The sequence below is a fragment of the Meriones unguiculatus genome, chromosome 9 (genome assembly GCF_030254825.1).
Source record: "Meriones unguiculatus strain TT.TT164.6M chromosome 9, Bangor_MerUng_6.1, whole genome shotgun sequence".
Lineage (NCBI taxonomy): Eukaryota > Metazoa > Chordata > Mammalia > Rodentia > Muridae > Meriones > Meriones unguiculatus.
Window position 1 is genome coordinate 75,378,905 of NC_083357.1, and position 12,565 is coordinate 75,391,469.

The 12,565-nt window shown below is 41.7% G+C and overlaps 1 protein-coding gene and 2 pseudogenes across 1 annotated transcript in view; all 3 read left to right on the top strand.

The window, feature by feature from the left end:
• Positions 1–12,565, top strand: part of Vwa8 (von Willebrand factor A domain containing 8) — a 332,841-nt gene that overhangs the window by 124,179 nt on the left and 196,097 nt on the right. Inside the window, exons 13-14 of the mRNA XM_060391483.1 lie at positions 1,997–2,157; positions 5,931–6,044. Coding sequence (XP_060247466.1) covers positions 1,997–2,157; positions 5,931–6,044 — 275 coding nt within the window. The remainder of the gene's footprint in view (positions 1–1,996; positions 2,158–5,930; positions 6,045–12,565) is intronic.
• On the top strand, positions 8,648–10,267 carry LOC132656516 (heterogeneous nuclear ribonucleoprotein A3-like; annotated as a pseudogene).
• On the top strand, positions 11,333–11,977 carry LOC110566965 (ribosome biogenesis protein NSA2 homolog; annotated as a pseudogene).

The window sequence follows — 12,565 nt, forward strand, 5'->3', positions numbered from 1 at the left end:
TGAAGCCATTTTCCTTCTTATAATAATTTTATTTATGTTTTTATTTTATTATCACGTGTAACAGTGCGTTTCACTATGACATTTTCATGTATGTATATAATTCATTTGATCACTGCCCTTGTTATCCTTTCTTGTCCCCTTCTGTCTTATGCTGATTGATTTCGTCTTCCTGACTAGACTCACTTCCACTTCTCTCTCTCTTTTGTGGGGGGTGGGAAATGACCCAAGTGAATTTCAATATGCTTTCTCCCAGGAGCATGGACATTTTAACAGTGGCTACACGACTGAAGAAAAAGTTTCTGCTTCTTGCGGCCAGGGTATATATCTTCAGGGAAGTGCGGGGTTCCATGAGAGCCCCTCCCCTAAAGCAAGATGCTAGTGGGCCTGCTCTTGTGAAGACTTTGTAAAGATGTTGTACATTGTCATCATCACAACAGCGTCATACATGGAAGTTAGCATCCCAGACCTCTTTCTTCCCACCACCCTTAATTTTTTTCTATTTTTCCTTCTGAAGTATTCCTTGAGCCTTCAATGAGTTCTGTTTATGACTGAGCAGTCAACAGTCACTTATTCTCAACACTTCAGCCAGTTATGAGTCTGCAGTCACATTGGCCACTGCAAAAAGAAACCTCTGTGACCAAGGCTCACAGATTCACTACTCAGGGCATAAGCATAGTTATTTAAGAGGCAGTTTGATGGGAGCATCATGTTTTCCCCTAAACAAACAACAGAAGTAGTTTCCCTACTATAGCCTTTAACCTCCCCAGGCTTTACAGTACCAGTTGTGAATTCTCTTATATGTAAAAGGCCCCAAGTCCGATGATGATGATGATGATGATGATGATGATGATGATAATGGTGATGATGATATAAAAGCAGTTGTTTTCCCCATAACAGACTTGCCAGTACTGCACCGGTGTCTACATCTTGCTTGGTAATCAGTAGTGTAGCATTCAGGATCTACAGCTGAGTAAGACTGCAGGTGACAATTCTCCTCCAGTAGCCTCGCAGTACCTTCTAGCTATGTGAGGGCTAGTTTCAGGGATGACGTTTCCAGCCCAGTTCCAGCTTGATTTCTCTATGTCCTGTGACCAGGCAATGAAGTGTTGAAGGCAGTACTATTTTGATAGTGAGAACATTGAAAAAAATAAGACTCACATCTTAATTTTGGTTTTGTTGTTGTTGTAAATATAATTAGTTTTCTACTTTAAGTGTTTACAATTGAACTTACAAAAGAGTATAAAAGTTTGAATAAAAGTGATGGTAATGGTTTAATTTTTGTTGGATACAGTGGCACTAAATAACCTCTGAAACTGCTAAGACATTCTCTTCAACATTAGCACATATCAGGCAATTCTATTCCTAATAAGGCACCACATTGTTTCACTATAATTTTATACAGTATAGCTCTCACTGGCTTGCTTGAGTTTGCTGCACTGTTTCAGTGCTGGTGTGTCGTATGTGGGCTCTTAATTTGCTTGTTAAGTGCTATGCTGCTGTTTTTCAGTTCCTGCACCTTACCTGGCCTCCTTCATGACTGAACCTCTGTAAATCCAAGAAGTCAATGCAGTGGCCCTCTGAGGGCTTTTTAAAGGGAAATGCATGTTCAGGATAAATTAGTCTCTGAGTGTTGCATTTGTATGGCTTCTCAGTGTGCAAAAAATACTGACATTGCGATCTCTCCAGGAGTCCCGTGATTGAGTTTGATTCCATTAAAGTCAGGTGGTGATTACTGCCTCATCCTTTTGAAGGCACAGGAGAGTACTAAATAAAAGGAGAAGAGGGGAAACCCCCTCATCCTTATAGCATGTGAATATGTAGTGTTGGGCATATTTCCCTTTGGATTTGAAAAGACTTTTTGTTTGTTATTTTAAATATGCTTTACAAAAAAAAATGCTGTATGGAGAGAAAATGTCATAAGGCTAAATAAGCATTACATAATTCTTTAACATTACGCCTACATTCTCTTTGCTGGGTGTATGTTGACCGGTTTTAGGATATGACAGCACGAGACCTGCTCCAGCAGCGGTACACTCTCCCCAATGGTGACACAGCCTGGAGATCCTCACCCCTTGTAAGTGCTGCTCGGGAAGGCAAGCTGGTCCTGTTGGATGGCATCCACCGGGTCAATGCTGGTACGCTGGCTGTATTGCAAAGGTTTGTGTCACATACTGTCTCCATGCCAACCTAAGCACTGGCTTGTGCAGATCCTGGGGAATTTACAATTCTACATCCAAGTTGAATAAAATATCACTAATATTTGTTGTTATAAACATATGACTAAAAGGCTCCCAACCCCATTTCTGTGGCAGAACTTGTTATGTAAGAGCAGAAAGATGAAGGCCTGTCAGCAGTGGTTTTAAAAGGCTTACATACATAGATTAATATGAGCAACAAGCCACACAGCCAGAGTGTCTGCAGTTCTGTCTTAACTCTACTGCTTAGAAGTTATCCCAGATCCACACTGGGGGCTGAGCTTGTTGGCATCTTTTTTTTTTTTTTTTTAAGAGAGAAAAGAACAGTATAATATGTATAAAATATAAAATGAATATTTATTTGTTTATTTCACTCGGCACAGATATGAGCATTTCTGTAACGATTTTCTTATCTTGGGTGAGAAAAAGTCATCCACACATTTCAAAAACTCTAGAATTCAAGAATTTAATGTTGGAATTTTCTCTATGTATAATTTCTGTGGAAAATATTCATAGCCTGTGTCATTTAAAAGGTTATTGATGCTTTTCATCCCTTCTCTGCTACATGACTTTTTAAATCTGACTTACGGGAAGTGTCAAATAAACGAAATAAGCCATTTCTTCAACTAGCTAACCACAGTTTTTATCCCTGACAAGATGCAGATACTGCGTGTAATGAAAGATTCCAAATGTGTTGTATTAATCTTGTTTCAGTTTGTGTGGGTTTAAAAATAGCAGTCACAAATTTTAGTGATTTACCACATTTCATAGACTTGCAATTTAATTTTTTTCTGCCAAACACATTTGTGGATACAAAATAAGAAAAGCCTTAGCCCCCTCTTGTCAGCTGCCTCTCAGACACCCGATCAGGGGAAAAGAGCAGCAGTAGCGACATATCTGCACCATGCCAGCTAAGTCTCTAGTTGTCAGCCGCAGGCCACCTGGCAGGACAGCTTTAAAAATACAAGCCTGCCTGACTTAGGACTCCACCTTGTCAGAGATACCCCCTCCCTCACTTTCTCTCTTCTCCACAGGTCTCATCTCCACCCTCTTTAAAAAAAAAACAAACAAACAACAAACCAACTTTTTAAAAAACAGTTTTTAAATTGTTACCATTTATTACAATTTATTCAGTTTTTTAATCCGGCTGTGGCCCCTTCCCTTGTCTCTTTCCATCCTACCCTTCCATTTCTCCCCCTATGCCCCTTCCTTAGTCCACTGATAGGGGAGGTCCTCCTCCCCTTCTATCTGATCCTAGCTTATCAGGTCTCATCAGGACTGATTGCATTGTCTTCCTCTGTGGCCTGGCAAGGCTGCTCCCCCCCAGGGGGAGGTGATCAGAGAGCCTCTGAAAGACTCTACTGATTGAGGTATGGGAGCAAAGGCTGGTGAGACAGCCAATCTTTGGACAGAGGGCATAGAATTCTTTTGAAAGAAGGGTGAGATAGAAAGCCTGGATTTGGGCAGGTGCTCCAAAAGGAGACAGACAGAGCCAAAACAAAGAACAAGAAAACAACAACAACAAAACTGAGCCCTGCTGAGACTGATACCCCAACCAAAGACCAAAATACATAGAGAGGACCTAAAATCCTGGCTCAGATGTAGCCCATAGATCTCCACCCTCTAAACTCTCCCTGCCCCATCTCCTACCTTGTTCCCTCTCTTCAGCCATTACCTCTGTCTATTTATCTCCCCTTCCAAGGAGATTTATGCATCCTCCCTTGGATCCTCTATGTTACTTATCTTCCTTTGGGTCTGTGCCTCATAGTATGCTTATTCTGTACTGTATGGTTAATATCTGCTTATAAGTGAGTACATAGTATGTTTGTCTTTCTGGCCTGCAAATTTCATGATTTCTTTGTTTTTGATAGTTGAGTAGTATTTCATTGTATAAATGTACCACAGTTTCTTTATCTATTCTTTGATTGAGGGACATTTAAGTTGTTTCCAGATTCTGGCTAGTGTGAATAAAGCTTCTGTGAACATAGTTGAGCAAGTGTCCTTGTTGTACAGTGGAGCATCTTTTGGATATCTACCCAGGAGTGTTATAGCTGGGTCTTGAGGTAAAGCTATTCTCAATTTTCTGAGAAAGTGCCAGATTGATTTCCAAAGAGACTCCTAGTAGCAGAGGCCATAGAGACCGAAGAGGACACCCACTAACTAACTAGACTTACCTCCTAGCAGAGAGAGGAGAATACCAACCTACCCACAAAAACTTCACCCTGCCTACAAGATGTGCAGGGATAAAGATGGAGCAGATACAGCAGAGATTGAAGGAATGCCCAACCAATGTGGGGCCCAACCCAAGACCTGCACTATTAGATAATGCCAACCCCTTACACTATGAACGATATTCCACTCAACTTGCAGATAGGAGCCTGACAGAGTTGTCCTCTGAGAGGTGCAACCTAGCAGCACCTCAAAACAGATGCGGAGACTCACTGCCAAACACTGGTTGATGCATAGGGCATCTTGTGGGAAAGTAGGGAGAAAGAGGATAGGACCTAGAAGTTACAGGAGCTCCATAAGAAGACCAACAGAGCCAACTAACCAAGGCCCAGAGTAGCTTGCTGAGACTGAAGCATCAACTAAGGACCATGCCCGAACTGGACCTACGCCCCCTACAAAGATACAGCAGATGGGCATCATAGGCCTCGTGTGGGTCCTCTAGTAAGGGAAGTGGGGACTGCATCGGACACGGACTGACTTGCCAGCCTTTGATCACTTGCCAGCTCTTTGATGGCTGGGACTGGGAGGGGAGGAGGGTTGGGGCTACAACAAGGATGTAAAATGAATAATAATAATAAAAAAGAAATGTATATAAGAAAAATACAATGCCTGGCTTCCATCTTACCACTTCTTGAAGTCATTGATCCAGGCCAGAGATTTGAACATGGACATTTTAAAATGCTGCCTAGAGATCCTGCCTTACAGTCAAGGCTGAGAGCAATGATGTTAAGCATCTATTTCATATTAATTGTTCAATTTTCACACCAACTCTATGAAGTTGGCATTGTTGTCTTAAGTATTTTTGCCTTAATTTTATGTACCCACCAGCAATGATAGGCATGGTTAAATATTTACTGAGTAATTAATTCTGTCTCTCATAATGTCATAATGACTATTCAGCAAGTAAGTGCATATTTGGAATTGAACCCAGGTCTGCCAGACTGTATCCCTGTGCCCCTAGCTTCTGAATTAGTCTTTGATCTTAGACCTTTGCAGTACCTAACGGTAGTGTCTTATGTTGTGTGGGAAGCTAGGTTACTTCAGGGCTGTCATGTGGAATGGCAACGGGGTTATTTATTTTAGAGGATTTTGATATTTTAAAACCTGAAATTACAACAGTAGACATATTTTTATAATGCATTCCCTTAAAAAGTTACAATGGATTCAGGAGTGTATGCGGACTAGCTTGCTCATGAGAGGGTACCCCGTGGTTGACCTGAGACACTCATTCAGAATTTCTTTTTGTCTCCAACCTCCTCCTTCCCTTCTTCATGCCTCTTCTCCTTCATACCCATCTCTGGCACTTGGGACCACTCTGCAGACAAAGTCCAACATGTCTGCCAGGGATAACATAATGGTACTGACCAAGTTATAGTTATGAAAAGCACCTAAAAACTGTTGGGCCCACCCACTAGCGATGATAGCCATGGTTAAATATTGACTGAGCAATTCTGCCTCTCATAATGTCATTGATTAATTTTTTCCCCCACTTCTCTTTCCCATCAGACTAATCCATGACCGGGAGCTCAGCCTGTATGATGGGTCTCGGCTGCTGAGGGAAGACAGGTACCTGTGCCTGAAGGAGGGGCTACAACTAACTGATGAGCAGCTACAGGACAGGTAATTTGTAGTACATTACTGTCAGGTTTTTTCTTTATTGTGTGTGCATGAGTATGTGGGTAAATACACGAAAACTCACATACATAAGTCAGAAGACAACTTGCGGGAGTCAGCTCTCTTCTTCCTCCACTTGGTTCTTGGGAATCGAACTCATATCCTCAGGCTTGGCAGTAAGTGCCTTTACCCTTGGAGCCATCTGGCTGGCCCTTGAGTACATTATTCTTACCATTATCATTCTGCTAAGTTGAAAGTAATGTAACATTCCTTATTTTTAGCTGAACTAGAGTCAAGCAAAACAATAACTGAATAGCTTAGTTTGGTGTCCTGGGCATGGAATAACCTGACATTTCCTAAAACCTAAGATTTTGTCCTAGCGGTACTCTATAGTCTTAGCCTGCTTTCAAATAGTTGACTCGACTGTACTTTTAAGAAGATAAACCAACCTTACTAGGAAGTCATGAGCATAACTGTAGGTGTCCCTGAGGCAGCCCTGATTTCTCTGGCTTCTTCATAGGTCTTTTTGTAGATAAAACAGTCAAATGCAATGTGTGAGATTTGTGGAGCAGGAAACAAAGTGAAATCATTTACAAAAGGCAAATAGGAAAGGTCAGGGTGGGAAAATGGCTCCATTGGTAAAGAACCAGCTGCACAGGCTGGCAGTCCTAAGTTTGGACCCCCCAAACCCACATAAAAATGCCAGGTACCATGTTTGTAGTGACTGCAACCTGGCATGAAGGGGAAGTTTGAGAACTGAGACCGGCAGATCTCTGAGGCTGATGGGCTAACTGGCAGAGGCAAGTCGGTAAGTTTCAGTTCAGTTAGAGACTCTGGCTCAAACATAAAGGTAAAAGCCTGGTGCAGATGTGCCAGGGAGGCAGGTGGAGATGAGCTCTCTGTGCTGGAGATCAACCTTATGTTTCATAGTCAATTCCATGCAGTGAGGCCTACACAGCGAGACGTTGTCTCAGAAAATACAACAAAACACTAAAAAGAAGGGATCTCTCATCATGCACTGCACTAACAAGTACACATACGCAGTACACAGCACAGGCCCAGCCCTCTCGAAAAGATTCCCATGCACTCTGCACATAGTCCCTGCCATCGAATCAATATTACTTTTCTTAAGTAGCATGATGTGTTATGACTATGAAAGGAAACCATGTGTTTGCAGGCACCGTTTATTGAGATGGAAGGGATAGATAAGCTTGTGAATGTGTCAATGAAAAAAGCACCAGAGGAAGAGAAGAGCCACTGTGAGCAAGAATGTAAACTCTCAACACTGGGAGAAATCTGAATGAAGAGTGCACGTGTTTACATATAGGCCTTTACATTTGAAGAAACATACTTTTCAGCTGCACGCCACTGTTTTCCTTAGACTAGGCTTCCTTGATATCCTTATGTCAGTACCTTCTGTCGGGGCTTCACATTTCTGGAGATTGGGACCTTGCAGGTAGGGGAAAGCCGCTACAACCATGATGACTCTTTCCTTCTTAATCTGAGTGGTGCAGCCAAAGCTTCACCTTTCCCATGCTGAAAACAAGAAAGGCCTCCAAAATCAGTGAAGTGTATGAATTATTGAGTGGACCTTTTCTTTTTGTCTTGGGAAGGAAATGTTAACTTTTGTTACCTAGACTGTTCAGAAGTTACAGTGGATTTCAGAAGTGCTTCCTGAGGTGTGCCTATCAAAGTGAGATTTGTGAAGGAGTGAATTGTCACAATTTAGTGTTTCTTTCACTAAGCCAGGGAGAACCCTCTCATTCCATCCCTTTATGCACAGCACTCAGTGTTTGTACGTTGCTTGCATGTGAATCACGGCCTTGGAAGAATACAGATTTTCAGATGAATCAAAGCAATTGAGCAAGAGCTCTAGAGCTTGCCTGGAAGTTTCCCTTAGGATGTTGGGAGCCCTGTATTTCTGCCAAATATCCAGGAAATGACAACTCTTTTTTTTTTTTTTTTTTTTTTTGTGGAAAGTACCTATGTTCTCTCTAATAGTCATACAAAGTTTTGCAAATAAAAAAACACTGAGAAACAGAGTGACCTTCAACTTCATATTGAGGGTTTGGCCCACAGTTGTCATTAGCACTTCCTTCTCAAAGGTTTCCATTATAACCTCATCAGTTTGTCTCCCACAATCATCTCTGTTTCCCAATGTCATGCTGAGAAAGTGGAGAGGTTGTGTTGGTACTTACTTTCCCTCACAGACTTAAAACAAAACAAAACAAAACAAAAAAACAAACAAAAAAAACCTTCACTATTTCCTAAGGTCAAACATACATGAGACTTGAGCCAGTTAGAAATTTCAAAGCATTTTACGAAAAACACTACTCCCCTGTCATAAATTCTCTGACTACCCCTACATGTCCCACTTCCCATTTCAATAGCTTTTTACTTTTAATACCTAGCAGGCTCTTCTGATGTTTGCCTCATATCACCAGGCAGCATGCTTCATAGATGGTCCTTGACTTGTCAGTATTAAGAATTGCCTTTCAATCCTGTACATAAAATGAGAAAGCTGGACTTTGTCTACCTTGCTTCTCATTGCACATACTTATTTCCTTCCCTTTATTCTTTTGTTGTTATTCCATTTGTTGGGAATTTTGTTGAACTTTAATTTTGTCAGGACTGTGTAGAGACTACAGCTGAGTTATTCAATATATTAAAATAGATTTCTCTTATACACCCATCTTGTTTTCCCTAATGCTAGTAATTGCCTCATATGAACGATAGAGATATTGAATTTGAGTTGGAAGAGGCAAATTCAGCTTCAAAATGGAAGGCCATGATCCAAAGGAACCAGGACAGCTAAGGAAGCTGTTTATTGATGGTCTGAGCAACCACAGATGATAGCTTAAGAGAACATTTTGAGAAATCTGAGGTAATGAGAGACCCCCAAATAAAATGTTCCCAGGGGCTTTGGTTTGTGACCTACTCTTGTGAAGAGTTCGACCTGCAATGTGTGCTCGGCCACACAAAGTGGATGGGCGTGTGGTGGAGCCAAAGAAAGCCGTGTGTAGAGAAGATTCTGTGAAGCCTGGTGCCCATTTAACAATGAAGAAAATTTTTGTTGGTGGTACCAAAGAAGATGAGAAGAATATAATCTGAGAGACTACTTTGAAAAGTGTGGCAAGATTGAAATCATAGAAGTTACAGAAGACAGGCAGAGTAGAAAAAAAGAGAAGATTTGCTCATGTAACTTTTGATGATCATGATACCGTTGATGAAATTGTTGTTCAGAAATACCACACTAGGCCTGCAGAGACTGATGCATCTACCAAGGACCATGCATGAAGAGCCCCCTGCTCAGATGCAGCCCATGGGGAACTCAGTCTCCATGTGGGTTTCCTAGTAAGGGGAGCAGGGGGCAGTCCCAGGCATAAACTTGGTTGCTTGCTCTTTGATCACCTCTTCCTGGTGAGGTAGCCTTATGAGGCCACAGGTAAAGAGGATCCAAATAGTCCTGATGAGACCTGATAGGCTAGGGTCAGATAGTAGGGGAGAAAGACCTCCCTATCAGGGAAGAGACATACGGGGGGAGAGTTGGGGAGGGTGGAACCAGAAGGAGATGAGGGAGGCGTTAAAGCCAGGACACAAAGTGAATAAATTATAATAAATAATAATAATAAAAAGGAAATAGAAATTAAAAAAAGAAATACCACACTATTAGTGAGCATAATTGTGAAGTGAAAAGGGCACTTTCTAGGCAAGAGATGCAGTCTGCTGGATCACAGAGAGGTCATGGAGGTGGGTCTGGCAACTCTGTGGTCATGGTAGAAACCTTGGAGGTGGTGGAGGTAACTTTGGTCATGGTGTAAACTTTGGTGGAAGAGGAGGTGGTAATGGTGGATATAATGGATTTGGAGGTGACGGTGGCAACTGTGGTGGTGGTGGACCAGGATATGGAAACCAGGTGGTGGATATGGTGGAAAGGAGGAGGATAGGATGGTTACAGTGAAGGAGGAAATTTTGGTAGAGGTAACTGTGGTGGTGGGAACCATGAGGACTTTGGAGTTTATAGTGAACAATGGCAATGAAATCATGGCTCCACGAAGGGAGGCAGTGTCGGCGGACGAAGCTCAGGCAGTCCCTATGGTGGTGGCTATGAATCTGGTCGGGGAAGTGGTGGATATGGTAGCAGAAGGTTTTTAAAAAACAGCAGAAAAGGCTGCAGTTCTAGCAGGAGAGAGAGCGAGGAGTTGTCAGGAAAGTACAGGTTGCTTTGAGACTGTTGTCCCAGTTACGTTAGATGAACTGTAAAAATCTGCCACAGGAGGAATGATGATCTGTAGGTAGAAAACTTACTGTAGCTTAAAAGGAAACCCTTCTTGTTCAGGACTGTCATAGCCACAGTTTGCAACAAGTACAGCTGTTGATTAATGCAGTGTAGTGTCAATTAGATGTACATTCCTGAGGTCTTTTATCTGTTGTAGCTTTTTCTTTTCATTACATCAGGCGTTTTGTCCTATAAATTGTGGTAGTGGTACCAGGAAAAAAAATTAAGGAATTTTTAACTTAAAAAAAGAAAGAACTGTAAGTAAAGACAGTGTGGTAAAACATCAGAGTGGAAATCTGTACAATAATGATGTGAAAACACTGAGGGGTAAGGGGCTCTCTTTTCTATATATACATCACTTTCTTACTCCTGTCACTTCTCTCGGTGAAATTTCTTCTCCTTGGGCACACCCTAATTCATGATTCCATGTTCTGTCAATCAGTTTCATATTCCTTACATGGCACATTCTGGACTTGTGCCTATGGAGCCCCCATAGACCTTAATCTCACTAGTTTCCCGTGCTCTCCCTTCTCTGTACTTTTCATTATTTAGATGTAGGTTGAACCTCCTGGCAAGAACTAATATTTTTCTTTTCTCTTTTATGCTCTGTCATCCATTTGTTTTGTCATTAAATTTTCAGAAGGAGGATGTTCTAACAATGATCTTTTTAAAAATCCTTCTACTGCTGAGGGGCTGGAAGGATGGCTCGGCAGAGAGGAGCATGCACTGCGAGGGCCTGAGTTGACTGGCTCACAACCACCTCTCACTCCAGTTCTAGGGGATCTGACATCCTCATTTGGCCAGGGAGGACACTGTACTAAAGTGTACAAGCCCACACTTAAAAACATACATACACATAGCTAAAAAAAATAAAATAAAATGCATCATTAAAATACTTCTTGTCGTTTTTCCCATTCTGGCCTGGACGAACTAGGCTCGTGGGCCAGTGAGACCCTGAAGTGAAGAGGTTTTCAGTACCCGGAAGGTCGTGGACAGCTGCCCCACGGCAGTCATCATGCCACAAAATGAATATATTGAATTACACCGTAAACGATATGGCTATCAATGGATTACCATGAGAAAAAGAGAAAGAAAGAAAGCCGGGAGGCCCATGAACATTCAAAGAAGGCAAAAAAAAAAAAAAGCATATATATATTGGCCTGAAGGCTAAGCTCTACTATAAACAGCACCATGCCGAGAAAATACAAATGAAAAAGCCTATCAAGATGCATGAAAAGAGAAACAACAAACAGAAGAATGATGAGAAGACTCTTCAGGGAGCAGTACCTGCCTACCTGCTTGACAGAGAGGGACAGCAAAAGTGCTTTCCAGCAGGATTAACCAGAAACGGAAAGAAAAAGTGGGAAAATGGGAAGTCCCTCTACCCAAAGTCCATGCCCAAGGAGAAACAGAAGTATTGAAAGTTATTTGAACAGGAAAGAGAAAAAAGAAGGCATGGAGAGGGATGGTTACTAAAGTCTGCTTTTTTGGTGATGGTTTTACAAGAAAACCACCTGAATATGAAAGGTTCATCAGACCAATGGGCGTGCGTTTCAAAAAAACTCACATCACACGTCCTGAGCTGAAAGCTACTTTATGCCTGCCAGTACTTGGTGTGAAAAAGAATCCATTATCTCCATTATATACAACTCTGGTGTAATCACCCAAGATATAGTTATTGAAGTGAATGTGAGCTAGTTGGGCCTTGTGACACAAAGAGGCAAGGTTATTTGGGGAAAGTATGCCCTAGTTACCAACAATCCTAGAAACGATGTGTGCATAAATGTAGTTGTGCTGGTTTGACAGCGACATCTTCCAAGTCACTCCAGCCACTATCAAAGACTACACACCAGGCAAACACCATCGCTGTGATCCTTCTGAACCATCAAGCAGCCTTATCCCATATGCAGCCATCAAGAAGTAGTTACTAAATAGTAAAGAAAAATAAAACCTGCCCAGTTAAAAAAACAAAACAAAACAAAAAACTACTTGTCAAGTCCAGAGGAATTTGGATTTAATTCTTGTTTATGAAAAATGGGACTTACTAACAGCAAACGTTATATTACAGTTATAAATTCTTGTGGCTGCAAAGGGTCTATTCAGGCTAGCAAAAACTGACTTGAAGATGTGTCTAGCCTGTTTGTCTTCACTAGCTTTAGTCTGATAAGCTGAGTCACACAAGAAGCTGTGATAGTCTATAAAAGTACAGTGAAAAGGTAGGAAAGTAATGCTCCCAGTCTCTCTGTGG